Genomic DNA, 19,971 nt, shown 5'->3' on the forward strand with positions numbered 1-19,971 from the left:
GGCCGGCCTTTCTGGAGGCTCTGACCCTGGGGAGGCCTGGCCCCTGACCACTGCCATCGCGAGAGAGGTGCCAGCAGGCAGCCCTCAAGCTGAGTGGAGCAACCGTCTTCCAGCCCGGCCGCCTGTGGAGCTCACAGGCCGTGTTTAGCTGTCTCCAGCCTAAATCCGTGGTGCTGGGCCCCCGTGCCGAGCTGCAGGAAGTTAAAGTTAAACGAGACGGATCGTCTGCCTCTGGGAACAAGGTCCTCCGGCTCCACAGCTTCCCAGGGCCGGCCGGCACCTTCAGGGGCAGGGGTGGGTCTGTGCTCCTCAGGCAGCCTGACCTGGAGCCGCCCTCCATCGTGGAGCTGTGTGCCGTGGTGGAGCCGTGTGCTGTGGTGGAGGCGTGTGCCGTGGTGGAGGCGTGTGTGTGCCGTGGTGGAGCCGTGTGCCGTGGTGGAGCCGTGTGCCGTGGTGGAGGCATGTGTGTGCCGTGGTGGAGCCGTGTGCCATGGTGGAGGCGTGTGTGTGCCGTGGTGGATCCGTGTGCCATGGTGGAGGCGTGTGTGTGCCGTGGTGGAGCCGTGTGCCGTGGTGGAGGTGTGTGTGTGCCGTGGTGGAGGCAGGCCCGTCGCAGCATCGCTGGGGACCTCAGAGCTCTTGACGCCTGTCGAGCTCCCTGTCCTTGGAGGGCCATGTGTTGGACTGTCTTCGGGGAGCCTCTGTCGAGCAGGGAGTAGACATGGGGCATCCAGGGGCCTGAGCGAGTGAGGCGTCTGACTGCAGTCCAGGCACGGGCAGCGAGGCCTTCTTCCCGGGAAGTGCCCTCGCCTCAAACCAGGAACAAAGGGAGCTGACGGCTCTGCCCACAAACACAGACTCAAGACGCCAGGGGAGCCAGCGACCAGAGCTGAAGGGCGTCTCCACGTCCTCCGTCACGCTGGGTTTGCCCTTGGTGGAGCCCCAGCAGCTGGCTCTTAAGATGGTGGTTCCCCTGCCCACGTGCACTCACACTCACAGGCACACTCACACCCCACTCACTCACACTTGCTCACACTCACAGTCACTCACACTCACATCACTCTCTCACACGCAGTCGTTCACACCCCCGCTCACTCACACTTGCTTGCACTCAGTCACTCACACCCCACTCACCCCCACTCTCACACTCAGTCATTCACACCCACACTCACCCACACTCACACCTCCGCTCTCTCACACTGTCATTCACACCCACACTCACCCGCACTTGCTCACACTCACAGTCACTTATACCCCCACTCACTCACACTTGCTCCCTCACAGTCACACCCACACTCACACCCCCAGTCTCTCACCCTCACAGACACTCACACCCTACTCACCCACACTTGCTCACACCTGCACACTCACTCACTCCTACTTGTGCATACACACTCTTGCATGCCCTCTGTTGCCCCTGGTGCCGCAGCTTTCCCACCTTACACACCAGTGGCAGTGAGGCTCCTGGGGATGATGGCACCCCTACCAGGACCAAACCTCACGGTCCCGGTCATGGGAACCCTCCCTGCAGGCAGCAGCCACACCTTTTCCTCCTGTCATTTTACAGTGAAAAGTGGGACATTCACTTCTTTAAATTCTGGTGAAACCTGACAGCAGTGTCAGCTTGTGCAATGATAATAGATAGTTACCGGCTGGCATGCTGTTACACGCTGCTCGCAACCCATAGGTGAGGAGCAGGCGTGTGTCCTGGCCCGCCCACCTCCCACTCTCTTGTCCATAAAATGCCGTCACTCATCCCTGGCCTGGCGTCTTATGGCCACGTGATAGCGTGAAGGCACCCCCCCCCCCCCGAGGAGCACCCACCACGACCTCAGAGATGCTGTTTTTTCAAAAATTAATAGACTTAATGTATTTGGTAAAGTTGTAGATTTACAGAATAATTGAGCAGATAGTACAGAGAGTTCCCTCGGTCCCCCTCCACCGCAGGACCCCACCGCCCTGCAGTTTCCCTGATGTTAACTCCTGCGTTGGTGCAGGACATTGTTACGGTCGATGAGCCAATACTGATGCATCATTACTAACTGGAGCGCACAGTGCACGCTAGGGCTCACTCTTGCTGTTGTACGGTCTGTGGGTTTGCACAAACGGATAGTGACGTGTGTCCACCATTCCAGTTTCACTGCCCTGAAAATCCCCTGTGCTGCATCTACCCGTCCCTCCCTCTCCAACCCCTGGCAACTGCTTATCTTACTGTCTCCATAGTTTTGCCTTTTCCAGGATATCGTGTGGTTGGAATCACACAGTATTTAGTCTTTTCAGATTGGCTTCTTTCACTTAGCAACATGCATTTAAGGTTCCTCCACGTCTTTTCATGGCTTGATAGCTCATTTCTTTTGAGCGCTGAATAGTATTCCATTGCCTGGATGTACACAGTTTATTTATCTGTCACCCACTGAAGGATAGCTTGGTTGCTTCCAAGTTTGGGCAATTACAAATAAAGCTGCTATAAACACTTGTGTGCAGGTTTTTGTTTGGATGTAAGTTTTTGACTCGTTTGGGTAAATACCAAGGAGTCTGCTTGCTGGATTGTATGGTAAGAGTCTGTTTAGTTTTGTAAGAAACTGTCAAATGGTCTTCCAAAGTGGCTGCCCCATTCTGCATTCCCACCAGCGGTGAACGAGAGTTCCTGTCGCTCCACGTCCTCGCCAGCATTTGGTGGTGTTAGTGTTCTGGATTTTAATAGAAGGATAGGAAGACCTTGTTGGTTTAATTTGCAATTCCTTAATGACATATGATGTGGAGCATCTTATCATATGCTATTTGCCATCCACGTATCTTCTTTGTTGAGGTGTCTGTTTTGACTTTTGGCACATTTTTTAAGTTGGGTTGGTTGTTTTCTTATTGAGTGTAAAGTGTTCTTCATATAGTTTGCATAACAGTCCTTTATCAGATGTGCCTTTTTAAAATATTTTCTCCCAGTCTGTGGCTTTTTAAATTCTCTTGACAGTGTCTTTCATGGACACTTCATTAATTTTAATGAAGTCCAGCTTATCGATTCTTTCTTTCATGGACTGTGACTTTGGTTTTGTATCTAAAAAGCATCCCCAAACCCAAGGTCACCTAGGCTTTCTCCTGTTATCTTCTGGGAGTTTTATAGTTTTTCGTTTTGCATTTGAACCTATGATCCATTTTGAGTTCATTGTTGTGAAGGGTGTGAGGTTTGTGTCTAGATTCATTCTTGCGCGTGTGGATGTCACGTTCTGGTGTCATTTGTTAACAAGACTGTCTTTGCTCCTTTGTCAAAGATCAAGTGGCAATATTTACGTGGGTCTATTTCTGGGCTCTCTATTCTGTTCCGTTGATCTATTTGTCTTTTCTTTCATCAGTACCGCACTGTCTTGATCACTGTGGCTGTACAGTAAGTCTTGAAGTTGGGCAGTGTCAGCCATCCAACTTTGTTCTCCTTCAGTGTTGGGTTGGCTATCCAGGGTCTTTTGCCTCTCCCTTTGAACTTTAGAATCAGTTTGCTGACATCCACAAAACAACCTGCTGGGATTTTTATTGAGATTGCATTGTATCTATGGGTCATGATGGGAAGAACTGACATCTTGACAATATTGAGCTCCTGTCCATGAATGTGGAATATCTCTCCATTCATTTAGATTTTCTTCAATTTCTTTCATCAAAGTTTAGTAATTTTCCTTATATAGACTTGTACATATTTTGTTAGATTTATACCCAGGTATTTTTTTTGTGCTAATGTCAATGGTATTGAGTTTTAAATTTCAAATTCCACATGTTCATTGCTGGTATACAGGAAAGCAATTGACTTTGTGTATCCTGCAGCCTTATGATAGTCACTTTTAGTTCCAGGAGTTTTCTCTTGATTCTTTGGGGTTTTCTTGCCCCTGCCCCTCCCTGCCCAGAGAGGTCAGCTGGCCAGCGTGCTCGCCCTGTGACTCCTGGTTTTGCTGACCGATATTGGGCATTTTAGGCTCTCTTGGCCTGGACCTTACACGGGGGTGGACGAGGTGGGAAGGAGTTGTGATGTGAGCTGACCGCATGTGGGGCTCTGGCCAGGGGAGACCTTGGGGAACTGCTCCCCCTGCCATGCTTGCTCTCTAAGTTCTCCCACCAAATGCTGTGCTTTATCAGGACTACACGGACCGTCTTCATGGCCACAGGATAGCATGGGATCGCTTTCCATTTCCCGTACAACCTTTTGTTTTACCGGAAGTTAATGATTGCCTGTTGTTGGCTCAGTTTTCTCTGTACTTAAATAATTCTGCCCAAACTCCTGACAGGCTGCTGTGCTTGGCAACATGCCTAAGGCACCCCCCTCGCCCATGTTCACCAGTTTTCTCGTGAGACTTTGGGGTAGATCTGATTTCCCCCGTTGTGCTGAGTCCCTGGAGACACAAGTCCTTCCTTCTGGAAACGTGTGCGGTTGTTCTGCTGATGCTCCCTCTGTTCATTCCTTCTGAAAGCCCCATGGTTGATTGCTGAGCCCCTGCGTCCTCAGCTCCTCTTATGCTGCTGCTTCTGCATTTTCTGTCTTTGACTTTCTCCTGTGTCTTCTGAGAGAGCGCTTCAGCTTCATCTTTCAATTCTTCCGTTGAGTTTTTAATTTCTGCCCTTACGGTCTCTTGTATTTTTAACACGAGGCTTTAAAGTCTCTGGATGTACTTTCTGGTCAAGGATGCAGTGTGCTCTCTTAGTCATGACGGTGGTGATGATGGCATTTGAGGCTGCCTCTCTGCAGCGTTTCCTTGCTTGCTTTGGGTGCTTCCTGGGGTCTGGCCACTGGTTTCGTGCCTGGGAACCCCCAGAGGCATCCTCGGGCTGGGTCCCCGTGTGTGGGAGCAGGCTGTCACAACCCCAGGGGAGCATGGGGGCCGTGGGGTGGGGGGCCTGGGACACCAGTGTCTTGAAACCCCTCCTTCCTGTAGGCCAGGCCAAAAACTGAAAATAAAGAAAATAAGTGACCCCCTTTCCCCTTTGCTTTCCTCGGGGTGGAGAGGCAGCACTCAGTCTACCGTCCTGCACTAATCTGACTCCATCTGTACAACAGCTCAGAGAGGTCTAGGCCAGGCTCCCACGACGAGGAAACCAAGTCTATAACTTGCTAGGAAGCGGCCAGACAGGTCCTTCAGAACAGAAAGCCCTCAAATGTGCAGAAACCATGACTTCTGATCCCGCTGATAGGTGCCGCTCCATGGGGTGGCCCCGGCGTGGCAGGCGTGCCCCGGAGCAGCTCCCAGCCCAGGGCCTGCCCTTGGCCCATGACCCTTCTGCCTTTGGAGCAAATGGTGGGAACTGCGGGGGGCATCTCGGCTGTGCCATTTGCCTCCAGGAATGATGTACATACGTCAGTGCAGTTTTCCTGGAGAGCCGGTACCCACGCGGGCCCCTGACCTGGCGGCCGTCTTACAGTCTTCCCACCTTGGGAAAGAGGAGCCCTTTGTCCTCCTGCAGCTCAGCATCAATATCAAATATCAGTCGTCCCCATCGCCTCCTGTGTCCGGGCAGTGGCTTGTGACAAAGTCCTGGCTTCCGAGGACAGTGCTGGGAGAGTCCTGATAATGGTGACTGCGACGATGGGGCAGCCACGTGAGCAGGCACAGACTGGGTTTACGACGCCTTGGGACATTGCCCCACATTTATCTGCACAAAGGATGTCCCCAGAGAAAACAGCCTTACTGGAATTCTTCACATGAAGGTATAAAGGTCAGAGAGATCTAAACTTGCCCCCGTAAGGAATCCGTCTGCAAAATCCTTGTAGCCTTTTCAAGGGTCCCTCACGTCCCCCAACCACACCCCAGAGTGAAGCGTCTTTGTATCTTTGCTGCAGTGGACTTTACAATGAATTTGGTCATTAGGATCAATCACCAGACAGCTGGTCGACCACAAACCCCAACTGAGGTTGAGGTTTTCTCCTCCCACAATAGCTTCTGACAGTATAACTAAGTTTTTATGTTCTTGAAACTTAAAAATTTGAAGAAGAATGCTTTTTCTGGTTCGCCCGGCCTCGAGGGCCACCGGCTTTGAGTCTGCTCCTTCTGTAAAAGCAGAGTCACCGCTCATGCCCTTCTCCAGCCCTTGCTGTGTCTCATGCAGAGAAGGGAGCTGGTGTGGTGCCGTGCTGGCATCTGTGTGATTCTGGTGTGGGCGCCTCTTCTGCCAGCCTTCAGTATAAAGAACTTCTTAAATCTATAATCTTTCACCAAACTGGGGACATTTTTGGCCGTTGTTTCTTCAGATTTTTTCTACCCCACCTGCTCCTCCTCTCCTCCTGGGACTCTGACTGTGTGTTGGACCTTCTCATGCTGTCCACAGGCTGCTGCAGCTCAGTTCACTTTTTCATCTTTCTTCTCTTTGTTCTTCAGATTGGATCACTTCTACTGATCTGTCTTCAAGGTCACTATCTCTTCTGTCATCTCTATCCATTGAATATTTTATTTCAGATATTAAACTCTTCAATTCTAGATTTTCTGTTTGGTTCTTTTAGATATCTTCTGTTTCAGGGGTCAGTAGATGACAGCCCATGGGCTGGCCACCTGTTTTTGTAAATAAAGTTTTATTGCAACATAGCCGTGCTCGTCTGCTTATGTATGTTATGGCTGTTTTTGTGCCAAATAGCAAAGCTGAGTAGTTGCAAGACAGACTGTCTAGCTCACAGGTCTAAACGATTTACTATCTGACCCTTTTAGAAAAAATTTGCCAACCCTGCTCCATTCTACTGCTGAGATTTACTATTTGTTAATTCATCACAAGCATATTTTCTTTTATATCCTTGAGCATAGTTATAATAGCTATTTTTAAATCTTTGTCAATTCTAACATCTGGGTCATCTTGAGGTCTCCTTTGATTTATGGGTCCCATTTTCCTGTTTCTTCATATGTTTAGTAATTTTGCATTGTTTCCAGGACATCATTGTGATCCATACGTTGTAGAGACTCTATTCTGTCACTGCTCTGGAAGAGTGTTGACTCTGTGGTTTCGTTGCTGCTGCATTGCTGTTTTACCAGGACTGGACTGAAGCTACAAATATGTCACCCCTGTGGTGACGGCAGCTGAAACCTCTGTCCAGCTCTTTCAGCTTCTGTGAGCAGCTCGAGACCTGCCTCTCATGCAGTTTTAGTCAGCCAGAGACTTGGAAAGAGTTCATTGCAGAGTTTGGGGTTTGGCCTTTCTGGCTCCTTCCTTTCTAGGGTTTGCTCCTTGCTTTTCAGCCACTGTGGTCACCCTGAGCGCTGCCCTCTGGTTCTTCCACCCACTGAGACAAGAGTTTCTATTTGAGTTTCAGCTGCTCTGCGTGGCCCCAGCTGGGACTTGCTCTCTGGAAAAAGCCATAAAAAACAGGGAAATCTGGGGCTGGCCTGGTGGCACAGTGGTTAAGTTCGCACGTTCCGATTCTGTGGCCGGGGGTTCACCAGTTTGGATCCCGGGTGTGGACATGGCACTGCTTGTCAAGCCATGCTGTGGCAGGCGTCCCACATATAAAGTAGAGGAAGATGGGCACTGATGTTAGCTCAGGGCCAGGCTTCCTCAGCAAAAAGAGGAGGATTGGCAGCAGATGTTAGCTCACGGCTAATCTTCCTCAAAAGAAAAACAAAACAAAACAGGGAAATCGCTCAATGCTTGTCCCTTCCCCAAAGTTTAGAGCCCCCTCCATTTTCGTCTCTCTTCAGTGTCTTAAGTACTTGCTTTACATGTTTTTTCCAGAGTTCACAGTTGTTACATGGCGGAGAGGTGGCACAGTGGGAGCTGCTCCACTGGTACCCAGCCACAAAGATGCAATTGTCACAAATCCTCTCAAATCTTTATTTTAAGTTCGAGCCAATCGTGAAATCATAAGAAAGCAAAGCTTACAACATGTAATCCGTGGAGCACTTTAGGAGCAGACTCACACAGAAGAGGGCTTGGGGAGAGAAGGCACTGGGTGTGGAGGGGCCCCTGCTCCCAGCCGGCTGGTGCTCCGGCTCGGGCCTGGCTCCCGCTCGGGCGAGTCACACCACAGGCCCAGGCCACTCACTCGCGGTTCACTTGCCAACACTTACTACTGATTTTTGTTAATATGTATAATCACATACGATATTATCAATAACACCTGCCTCCCTATGAGGGATGGCATCTGGGGTGGACTCCTCTGAATACTGGATGAGGGTTTTATTTTTTTTAAACGCTCCCCTGAGTCTCTGTCCAGGGCCTGAGCTGGCCAGGGCGGCCTGCAGGAGGCCCAGCCTTCCTTCTGTCCTCACATCTCTTCTTCACGATGGCTCAGAGTTGAAGAAGCTGCTGCTTCCCTAGGAAGCCTTTGACAGTTTTCACTTTTTAATTTAAAAATGGACAAAGTTTGCTTGTGCTTTGTAAACACATAGTGTTTAAAAGGTCTGTGTCTGTGAGCAGAAGGTCCAGTCCTGGAAGGCCGTGTGGTCCTCAAAGCCCTGCACACATGGCCCAGGATGCGGCCCCTCCCGACGGGGCTGGCACCACCTGCTTGAGAGAGTGGCCCCCTCCCCAGGGAGAGGCCAGGGCCTCGCTCCACCTGATGGTGGCCTCAGAGCACTCGTCTGCCACACCCTGCAGGCAGGAGTGGGGTCTGCTGGGTGACACTTGTGGACACTGTAAATGTCTCTACCTCCTGCCCTGGGCTCAGTGGCCGACACATTTGCTGTAATTCCTCGCACCAGGCTGGGTGACCTCAGCTAGTGACATGATCCGAGAGGAGTGGACTGGTGGGGAGGGGAGCACAAAACCAGCCCCTCTCCTGGAAGTATGGCGAGGGGACCCCACACGTGTCTGTAGAGAAGGCTGGAGAGTTAGTGCTAGGGACCCGCGTGCATATATGTGTGTGTCTGTGTGTCTGTATCTGTGTGTCTGTGTGTCTGAATCTGTGTATCTGCATGTGCCTGTGTCTGTATCTGTGTGTGTCTGTGTATCTGTTTGTGTGTGTATCTGTGTGTCTGTGTGTGTGTCTGTGTGTGTATCTGTGTGTGTCTGTGTGTCTGTGTATCTGTGTGTGTGTCTGTGTGTCTGTGTATCTGTGTGTGTGTCTGTGTGTCTGTGCCCCCGAGGGTGACATTTCAGGTCCGACCCTGACCTGCTCGTCCTAACAAGCCATGTGGGCCCCTGTGCATCCCACTCTTTTCTCTGGAAAGGGCTTCACTGTTGGGGCTGGTTGCTTGTCCAGCAGGTTCAATTGGCCACAGCTCTCCACGTTAAAGTAAAACCAGAGGATTTACCGTGCTGCTGCGTTTGCGTGGACTCAGCTGAATCCTGTTGAGACATCCTTGGAGGCGGTGGCCACGCAGGGCCTGACCCCAGGGCCCGGGTCCCCAGCTATGTTCCGAGGGGCGTGACACGCGTCAGCGATGACCTCCCCAAGCCCCCAGCACCCGCTTTGTCCCGGTCCTCCAGAAATGGCTGGCTGGCTGGCCAGCCGGTGCCTCCTGACCTTTGACATTGGTCAGAGGGTTTGTAATTAGAACTAAAGTGTGTGTTCCCCTGTCGTTACCATTCTGCCACAGAGCCATTTATGCTTAATTAGCTGGAACTCCTCAGGCCTCGGCAATCAGTTACCTGTGGTTTGGAAGTCAGTCCATTAACGCTCCCCTGTCAGAAGGTACCAGCCGCAGCAGGGGTGCTCCAGACCTGCCTCACCCGGCTCCGCCGTGGCCTCTGTGTTCTTGGCTGCTTTGATTTTGTCCTGGACAAACACTCCGTCCCGTCTCCTACTGTCATCCTCGCTCTGCCGTGTCAGTCCTGGGCATGTGTCTCTGTGCTCTGCCTGCACCAGCACCTCAGATGTTCAGAGTCTAAGCTGCTGCCGTGGCGGCGTCCACAGTGCGCAGGGAACAGCGTCTCTCTGTGTGGCTCCCTCTTAGCTCCTGCTCTAGCTGCAGCGGAGCCCATGTCAGGCTGGCCAAGCGCGTTCCCTGCGCCCTCACGCGACACGCGCAACTCACAGCTAGTTCTGTCTCCGTTTCCCTCAGGGTCTCTGACGTCCTCTGCCCTTTCCCCCTAAAGGGTGTGGCTTTTCCTCAACAAACACAGTGGATTTGATGCAGAGGTTGCTTCACACGCCGGCTTCCTAGTCATGCCCCCCGGGAGCTCTGATGGCGCGAGGCCTGAGGACGCTGGCCTTTCTCTGTGTCTGTGGCTCAGGTTCTGGCTCAGGTGGATGTGAAGGCCCCAGGGCTGTGGGCCCTGAGGAGGCTGTGGGGCTGCTGCTCAGGCTCGCCTTTGCCAAGCCCTTCTCTGGGAAAACAGCTGCCACGGGAGCTGGTGGCCAACCCTACCTGAGCATGTGGCCCCAGGGCATGGACAGAGATGCCGGGGTTTCTGGCAATGGAGACAGAGCCGGGAGACTCATTTCTCCATTTTCCACCCCCACCACCAGGGTCCCCTCCCCTTATGCGTCCCTAGAAGACCAGGCTGCCCAGGCGGTAGGAACCCAGCCAGTGGACTGGATGTTGACGCAGAAGTAACGGTGGGGCCGCCTGCACTCACATGGGCTGCGGGCTGCAGCGGGGATATGGTAGGAAGAAAGGCCCTGTTGTACTGACCCCACTATCTCCGCATGTCCTCAGGGTAACCCTGCGACACAATGTCACCGTCGTGCAGGGGGCAGGAAGGAGGCGCCTGGCCTGCAGTGTGGGGCCTGACCAGGAGCTGCGTCCCGACCTGTGCTGCGGAAAGCGCTGCCTGCCTGGGCTGGGCCCTTTCCAGCCAGAGAGCCCTCACCGGCCGGCAGTGGGAGCCAGGCCCGCAGGGCACTTGGGCTGGGAGCTCGGCCTACCGACTCCTGAAACGCCATTATGCGCTTAATTGCTGAACCGCTAGCAAATTGCCGTTTAAAATCCATCCAGTCTTTGGTTTAATTAGCTCATTACAATGCAGACTGCCTTCTGAAGGGGGTCACGGGAGAAGAGGGGAGCCACCCCAGGGCCTGACCAGTCCTAGCCGGCGGGACATACTAGTGAATTCCCATCAGCTGGAGACCCTCGAGTTCTGGGTGGAGATGGAGAACCAGACCAGTTGAGACTGTCGCCCTCCCGTCATCCCCAACCCAGAAAGACAAACCAGTTACCAGAGGCCGACCGGCTGCCGGTAGCCCCATCTAGCCTGGGCTGGGCTGGAGGGATAGGCAGAAGGCCCAGAAGACCGGGTCCTGGCAGGGCCAAGCTACCGAGCTGATGGCAGGTAAGGGCACAGAATGAAGGTCCGGGGGCTCTCCCTGCTGCCCACCACGGAGCTCACACCACAGGAGAAGGACACGACGTCCTGCCCAAACTCCAGCTCAGGAGGCGGCACGTGGACCAGATAAGTCAGCAGGTGGAGTCAGAGCATCCTCCCCACATACAAGCCTGCACACAGACAGAGGACAGAGCCGCCCGTCAGGCAGGAACAGGACAGGAAGAAACACCTCGGTTGCTGCGAGGGGCACCAAGAAAACAGGAGGGCGGGTGGAGGCCCACCTGGGGTAAAATGTGACCCCATAATAGGAGAAAGGTCCCCAGAGAGCTGTACTTCACGGAGAAGGATCAGAATACAAACCCAACAAAACAGAGCACAAACTGAGACCACAAAATGGTGACATTATAAAGAGGATTTTCATAGCTAAGAAAAGCGCTGAAGAGCTCACACAGTGTCATAGAGTAAACCAGAGAAACCAGTGAGGAACCAGGAACAGGGTGCAGCTGGCGTGGAGACGAGCCCTGCAGCACAGGAGGTGGGAGAGGTCCAGTGAGCGCAGCGCAAAGAGGACAAAGAAGACGCGGTGGTGAGGGGCCGGCCCGATGAAGAGGAAACAGTGGTCCAGTGGAGGCAACAGGAGTGGAGATGGGACAGCACCCCCTTCTCCCTCACTCCAGAGGCATGGCACGCTCCTGCTGCACATGTCACTCCACAGGATGCCGCGTGTCGCCTGGATTGACAGTGAGTTAGGAGCATGGAGCCTGTGTGGACCCCGAGGGACCCCAGCCCCGACGATGAGCTGGAAAGAGTCAGCAGAGGTGGAGCAGGTGGGCCGGCCGGGGCTGTTGGGGGAATTAGGACATCTGGGAAGCATCCTTGAAACGGAGGAAGAGCAGATGCTGCATGCTGCACAGACGTCCCCAGTGTCAGCGGAAAGGAGGAAAGTCAGGCTGAACTTTATCTGTGCGGCAAGGATGCTCGCAAGGATGAAAAACTTCTGACAACCAGACAGGGAAACAAGCAAACAAGTGCCCCTCAGCTGAGATAAATGAGTGGAAACCAGGCCGGTCTGGCCCTTCTGCCATGTGCCACTTAAGGCCTGCGGGAGGTCTGGCTGTGCGACCCCAGAGCCCATCCCAGGGCTCTCGGGTTCTCACCTGGCATCAGGCAGACATCCACAAAACACGAGAGGACAAAAGCAGCCACTCCAGGGCAGGAAGAAGATAAAGGTTAAGACTGGGGAATAGAGCAGCTCCCGTGAGAGCTGCACCCGTGCCACAGGAGAGAAGAGATCCTGATGCCGTAGAGACACAACTGCCCGAGAGCAGCAGGCAGTAGAGGGCGGGAACACCAGCCTCATAGGAGCCTCAGGTCGTCTGTAGATGCTGCTACCCAGAGCCACGCAAGGACCTGAGGGACGTCGGGAGCAGACTTCTGAGCCGGAGGACTTTCTCTCTGGGGATGGGCGGGTCCTTCAGGTTCATGACATTTTTTATGTTTGTGTGTGAGGAAGATGGGCCCTGAGCTAACATCTGTGCCCATCTCCCTCCATTTTGTAAGTGGGACACTGCCACAGCCTGGCTTAATAAGCGATGTGTGGGTCTGTGCCTGGGATGTGAACCCGTGAACCCCAGGCCGCCAAAGCAGAACTTGCAAACTCAACCACTATGCCACCAGGCCGGCCTCTATTTTTAAATATTTTCTTTGTTAAATTCAAGTAAAGTTAAATTGAATGTTAAAAGTTTAGTAGAAAGCAGAGGAGTCTTTAAGCATAACACAAAACTCAGGAGCCGTAGAACCAAAGACACTAAGCGTCCTGAGAGACGCCGCCTCGCGCCCCGAAGAGCCTTAGCGTGAAGACAGTGAAGGGGAGGGGCAGCGCTGCGGCTGTGCAGGGGGCTCACGCCGCGAGGAGACGTGAATGTCCACAGCAAAGGGGGGAACGCCTCCCAGACACGAACAAGTGCTCGAACCTCATTTGTTACAAAGAAAATTACGTTAGATCTACCTGGAGATGTGGTTTCTCCCCTGCCTGGGACGAGAGACAGGCGCGCCCCCCGTGTGGTGGGTGTGGCAGGCGAGCTGAGTACAGGACACAGCACTCTCTTGACCTTGAAATGTAGACGCTCCCACCCGCTTCTAGGAGCCCACCCTTCACTAAGGGTGTGTCCACTGTTGTGCTGGCCAACTGAAAATCACGTGCCTGTGCCTGGCACCGTGTGCGTGTGTGTGTGTGTGTGTGTGTGTGTGTTTCTCTCTCAGTGAGTAAAAAGTCCGAATAGTTCTGCCTGTGGATTTTCAGGGCTCACTTCGAGCAAGGGCATCTGGTCCACAGGCAGCCTATCTCCCATCCACCCGTTTTCCTAATTAATAAGATTTTATAGTAACCAGCCACCGTGCAGGAGCTGGGCACAGGATCAGCCAATGGTGTCAGCGAGTCCTCAAGCTCCTGAAGTCAAAGTTCTGTTGTTGTTGTTTTGTTCAGGATAAGCCCGGCCCCGCCGCAGCGTCCTGCCCTGCTGGCCGCAAGGCTGTGGAAGGCAAATTCACAGTAACTGGGTTCCGCCATGAATCTAGTTTTGGAGGTTGTGGCTGAGGACTAAACCCCACCTATCGCCTCAGCAGGGCTCTCGAGAGTCCAGGGCCACTCGTCCTCCCCAGCCCAGCCCTGGGCTTTCGTCTTTCGGTCTCTGGATTCCACCTTCCCAGAGGCCCACAGACCAGCCGTTCTGGGAGCTGCACTGGGCAGGCGCCTGGTCACAACCTGAAAGGGCAGGAGGAGCGGGTAAGAGGCTGTCACAGACGTGATTCCCACGGAGCCCCACCAGGATGGGAGGAACCAAGGGAAAATGCACGTTTTGTAGAAAACAGCAACTTGTGGGAATGTGATCAGAACTCCAGGGGGTGGCCCTCCACATGGCTGCTGGGGGCTCGCTCGGAATCCATGAGGGCAGGCGAGGACAGCCCCTCTGCCCCAGGGAAGGGTGCCCCTCACTGACGGCCCAGCCCAGGACAGAGGTGTGGTCCGGAGAAGCCACAACCCAGAGAGGGCTGCGCCTGCGGGAGAGAGTGCTCTGGGCAGGGACCACCGGCTTTCCACCAAGCCCATCAGAAAAGAAGAGAAGATGAGAAACCCAGCTATTTCTGGACATTATAAACCGTTACGGAGGCTCAGGATGGAGGGGCACGTGCCCAGTCCTTCCTGTGACAGCAAAGCAGGTGGGCCCAGAGTCTACCACAGAGGACCCCGCAGCAGGTCTCCCCAGGGGTCATTAGGATGCAGATTCTGGGCCTTCCCAGGCCCTGCTGAGTCTGGTGTCTGGAGTGAGGCCTGGACCTGCAGGGGTTCTTGCACTGCCCTGTGGGCTCAGCTGCGAGCCACGGGTTGGGGGGCTCAGCCTCCCAGGTCTCCTCCCAAAACACATGGCAGCTCCCAATGTCACGGGGCCCAGGGGGGTTCGGCTATCGTGGGAAGAGACCCATTTCTCTGTGCCTTTGACCCTGTGCCCGGATCTGGGGCAGCAGGTGCTGCCAAGGACTCGGCTCGGGCGCTGTGTGCGAGGGGAGGTTGGCCTGGTGGCCATGCCTTTCCTTCCCAGCATCATGGCCCCTCCCAAGCTCAGAGACACCCCCTCTGGGGTGCCTGAGCCTGCAGACCTCAGTGAGGCCAAACCCTCTGATGTTCTCCTGCTGAGCTGGAGCCAGTGGGCGGGCCGCCTCCGAGGGCAGCACCCGAGGACTTACAGGGAACCCACCCTCCGTGTTCGGAAACAGCTCCCTCACTCTGGGCGGGCACCCTCTGATGCCATTTGTCATGCGTGCCCTGGTGTGTTTGGTAATCGTCAGTCACATGGCAACATTGAGGCACCAGCCCCCTGGGGCCTCCAAGCTTGTCCACAAAGGGGGAACCTCTCTCTGCCAGCTTCCTGGGGGTCCCTCCTGGGGAGAGCAGGGGTGCTGGCCGCCCCCCCATGTGTGAAACCTTGCAGAGGGAAGAACGGAACCTTGATGGGCATTCAAGATGTGCAGGAGGGCCCCGGGGCTCTGGGGGGCCTGCAGGGCACGGGAGGCAGGGACTGGACTCCCAGCGGGTTCTCAGATCCCCAGAGCATTAACTCGTTCTGCCTCCACTGGCTGAAAGCTGATCCCTCCCAGAGCTCAGAGCAGGGCCTTTGCTGGTGAGCGAGGGTCAGGGAGGCCACAGTGTTCCTTACCCAGACTTGGCGAGGGCTGTCCATGGGGACAGAAGGAGGACGTGGACCCCCTCCTCGGGGAGTCGCTCGAGAGCCAGCCGCTTGCCCACCCCTGCCAGTGACCCCGTAAATATAGGTGAGGAAAGAGGGAGGGTGCAGAGCTCGGCGAGGTGGCCTGGTAGGAAGGGTGGGGCTGGATCAGAGCCGCAGACCCTGCCTCTGAGCCTGGCCTCCCTCTCCAGCCTCACCCGAGTTCCTCCTCTGAGATGGGGCAGCTTAGACGGGTCTCCCTCACCCTCTGGACCCACTGGACCCTCGGCCACTGGACTCTCGCCAGATAGTGCCTGGCCCTCTGCATCCCCGTTCTCCAGCTGCTCTGCAGGGAGCCAGGGTCCTGGCTTCTCAGGGGACTGCTCTCCTTGGAGTTTCAAAGAAGATCTCTCAGTAAACAGAACTTCAGTGAATGAAAGAGACAATTATCCCAAATATTTAGGCCAAGGGAGTTAACCTCTTCTGTCAACAGTCCAACTATTTTGAAATCAGGCTTAACATAGGAATTTTTATCACTTTTTTTCCTGAGTCTTAAAATAGAACAAAGGAGGAATGGGTCCCAATGGGTCTCTGAGGTGCCCACTCAGGTGGCAGGGCCCCTGACCCCAGGTCCTGGCAGGGTTGATGGGCTGAGGGACCCAGGGGGCTGAGGGGGCTGGCTGGCAGAGGGGGGACCTCTGGGGCCCCATTGTCCCCCAAAAGCTTGAACATGGGCAAGGAAGCTACTTCCTGTCCCAGGGCCCTGAGGACCCTGGCCTTAGAAGGCTCTATTCCTGGGGGGTCATGACCCCAGCAGAGCTGGGCAGAGGGGACGGTCCCTCCAAGGGAGAGTAAAAGGCACCTGGACTCCAGGCCGGGTACAGGCTCCACGCCTTGACGAGTCAGCACAAGGTCCAGCGGGGGTTACTGAGGGGTGAGGGCGAGTGGGCCATGGGGCCCAGGGTACGCGGGGACCTTGTGCTCTGCCCGCCCAGTGTGGGTTTCCTCCTTAGGCCCCAGTGCAGCCACTCCAGCCTGACTATCCTGGGGCTCTACCCGCCCCGTGCCCACCTCCTCCCCACCCTCATGGGCTACCCGCGGGAGGCCGTCCTCCGAGTGGGAGGCCTGCGGGCCACACGAGTGGACCAGGGGAAGTGCTCACAGACTGGACGTGGGCCTTGCCTCCCAGGCCATGTCTGCCCTGTGGTGTCAGGATGGCCCCTCCCAGAGCCCCAGGTGGACCCCAGAAGGCGTGGCCAGCCCAGCCTCTTCCTGGGTTTGAACAGGGAGGCCCAGGAAGTGGGTCACAGAGTTGCCGGCACAGCCAGTTCTGTCCCCATCAGCTCATGCGCAAGCATGGGGAGGGGCACCCGCTCCCAATGGGAACCTGGCCCCCGTTCACATCTGCCCAGGAGGTGCCAGGAGTGGGTCTGGGGGCTCTGCAGATGAGGGGCTTCGGGGTCCTAGGCTGCCGGCTCCCTTAGGGCCTCGCTGGGTGGGTTCTCGAGCCCCTAACCCTCGCCCCTCCCCCACAGCCCTCTACCTGACCCCCAGGTCAATAGCATGTCCTCGCCGGGGGCCCGGCCCTCTGACGCTCCCCTCCCCTGCAGGCTTCCACCTGTCCCACAAGGTCACCAGCGTTGTCCCCGAGAGTGCGCTGCTCATCGTGCTGGGCCTGGTGCTAGGTGGCATCGTCTGGGCGGCTGACCACATCGCCTCCTTCACCCTCACGCCCACCGTCTTCTTCTTCTACCTGCTGCCCCCCATCGTGCTGGACGCTGGCTACTTCATGCCCAACCGGCTCTTTTTCGGCAACCTGGGCACCATCCTGCTGTATGCTGTCATCGGCACCGTGTGGAACGCGGCCACCACCGGCCTGTCGCTCTATGGCGTCTTCCTCAGCGGCCTGATGGGTGAGTGGGCGCCATGGTCCACCCATCCACTGAGTGGGCTCCTCGAAGTGGGCACCCATCAGGGTGGGCTCTTCCAGGACTACCTCTGGACAGCCCCTTTTAAGAAAGCTCAGGTGCAAAATGCAGACCTACAAAGGAGGCAAGTATTTCAGGGCAGTGAGAAATGTCACTGGTGGGTCCATTAACTCTCCTGGTATGTTTACACTAAGGTTTAATTCATAAATAGTCAGGCCACATGTAGCTCGTCTGGGCATCCCCAGGCTGCTTAGGAATGGATTCCTGTCCGACCAGGTCAGCCGGCAGGTGAGGTGGGTGGGAGCAGCCACAGCTGCTGTCCCTCCTCCTTGGCAGGGAGGTGGGGTCCAGCCTCACTCCCCTGTCACCAAGCCCCCAGGGAAAGAGCAGAGAGGCGCCCCCCCCACCACCTGGCAGAGGCCGGCACCCAAGCCCAGGATTTCAGAGACGAGGTGCACCCGTGCCTGAGCAAAACGCAGTGCATTGGGTGTCATTCCACTCGAACCTGCAAGAAAAAGCCATGCCAGCTCCTCTCTTGTCACCAGTTCATCCGTGTGTCTCTGCTACCTCCCCTGCTGGTGTTTCCTGCAGTTTGAGTTACTTAATTCAGCCCTGGCCTCACCCCAAGGGCGCCCCACCCACCTGGGAGTCTGTCGTCATCTGCCTGGGAAACTGGAGCTGTGAGGCCAGGGCCCCACACTGACCTGCCGACCTTGAAGGGCCCGACGTGCTACGCATCCCTGGGTGCTAAGCTGCCGTTTGCATCTGGGGTCTGTGGAGAGAGGGTGGGTGTTGGCACCCACAGCACTGGTCCCTGCGCTCGGCCTTGGCCTCAGACCCTGCCACCAGCAGAGCCAGACTCAGGGGTGGGCCCAGGCTGGCGCTTCGCCATCTGGTTGAAAGAAGAGCAGTACCCCGCCCGCCCCATGTGGATGGAGACTTTGAAATCCTAATGACAAAGGAGATGCATTGAGAAAGAGGGGCCAAAGTTCCCCTGACTGGAACAGTCACCTCGCCTGGCACATTTGTCACCTCGGGACTTTGTCCTGACCCCACGTGGAGCCCGCTCCCTGGAGCCCCTGCTGCCGTCCAGCACCATCTGCCTGGCCCAGCCCAGAGAAACCCACCAAGGGTGACTCAAGGCTGCACATGCCTGTCCAGGCCCCCCAGGTGCTTGAGCTGCAGGCGCCGGGCAGATGTGACTGGATGACATTTACTGGTGATGTCTTTAAGTGGCCGGGACACACCTAAGACGACACGGCCTCTCCAGCCACGGGGCTCGTGGCAGGGCTTCTGGGTTTGAGCAGCTCTGGCTTCCTGAGGGGTCACAGCACCTGAGGCCTGTGCTTCTCCCTCAGGATGAAGCTGGCCAAGGCTAGGCATTGGCCAGGGTCACAGAGCAGAGCCCATGGGCCAACGAGTCTCTCCTGTTCCTGGACTCCTGGAGCCAGGGGCACGACAGAGCTGGGCTGGCAGGGGTGGGTCTCTGCAGACCAGCGCCAGGCTCTGAGGTTTGGCTCAAGGCCAGCCTGGGTTGGGCCACAGGTGGGCCCGGCAACAGGCATCCTAGGCAGGCGTCTGGCAGGTCAGCCCAGGGACAGGCCCTGCAGAAGCTCCTGGCAGTCAGGGAGGCCCCCACAGGTGGGCCATGGTGGCGAGAGGGGCTTGGGACGTGGAGCCCAGAGGCCTTGAGCCACAGTACGGTCCCTGGAACCTTCCTGGCAGGGCTGGTGGGAGGTGGCCTGTCTTGCCAGGGAGGAGGGCAGGCTGCTCCTTGCCCAGGACACCTCCTGCCTGGTGTGGCTGGCTTCTGGAATGTACCACCGGGCCTGTCAGGGTCCTTGGCAGCGAGAGGCCAACATCCGGGGTGGTGTTGAAGGATGGTCTGGCCTGGAAGGTAAATGTCGTCTGGACGTCCTTGTGTTTGGACCCAGGAGGGACCAGGCATTCTCACCACAGCATCTGGGAATGAAAGCAAAACCTGGTACGCCCCCCCCCCCCCCACCACAAAAGGGACGTCTTAACTCATGGGAAGCCGGCTCTTCAGACAGCTGTCACTTCTTTGAGACACGGTGATGCTGGTGCACAGGAAACTCCCTCACGGTCCCATCTCTGCACACATGACCTGCTCCTGGGGACCCCAGCTGGGCCCTGAAGGAGACTCAGGAGGACCTGCGTCTGGCCAGGCGGCCTGGGCCTCTCTCGCCCTCCCTCTATCTTCTCTGCTCCCTCGGCAGGCCTCTCACTGCCCTCAGGCCTGACTAGCCCCTGGGCCCTTGGGGTCCACTGGGGTCTACTGGGGTCCACCTGGGCTGAGGAGGGGGCGTCAACATTAAGAAGGCAGCAGGAAGGCCCTTGGCCAAGGTCCTCTTCTGACCGAGCCTGCTGAGAGCAGGTGTGACACCGGGTGGAGTGGAGACAGAACAGGCATGCATAGCCCCTTGAGGAAGCAGGTCCAATGGGCCGTCACTGGGAAATGGGGGTTTACATATGGCTTCTTGGCGATCTGGCACCTGAGACGAATCTGGGAAGATTGCAAAGGATGGAAGTGCATTTCAGCAAAACCTCCGCATCCAAGGGTGCCCGGGAACCCCTGGGCGGGGGCCACTTGGCCCAAGGAAGTGGGCTGGACTGGGCTACATGTGGACACCTCCTTCCGA

The 19,971-nt window shown here is 55.9% G+C and overlaps 1 protein-coding gene across 3 annotated transcripts in view; it reads left to right on the forward strand.

Annotated features, from left to right (window-relative positions):
- SLC9A3 (solute carrier family 9 member A3) overlaps positions 1-19,971 on the forward strand; it is a 52,841-nt gene that overhangs the window by 13,833 nt on the left and 19,037 nt on the right. For all 3 annotated transcript variants that reach the window (XM_070587305.1, XM_070587307.1, XM_070587306.1), the window contains exon 2: positions 16,994-17,296. In XM_070587305.1, coding sequence (XP_070443406.1) covers positions 16,994-17,296 — 303 coding nt within the window. The remainder of the gene's footprint in view (positions 1-16,993; positions 17,297-19,971) is intronic.

This window comes from Equus przewalskii, chromosome 20, assembly GCF_037783145.1.
Source record: "Equus przewalskii isolate Varuska chromosome 20, EquPr2, whole genome shotgun sequence".
Lineage (NCBI taxonomy): Eukaryota > Metazoa > Chordata > Mammalia > Perissodactyla > Equidae > Equus > Equus przewalskii.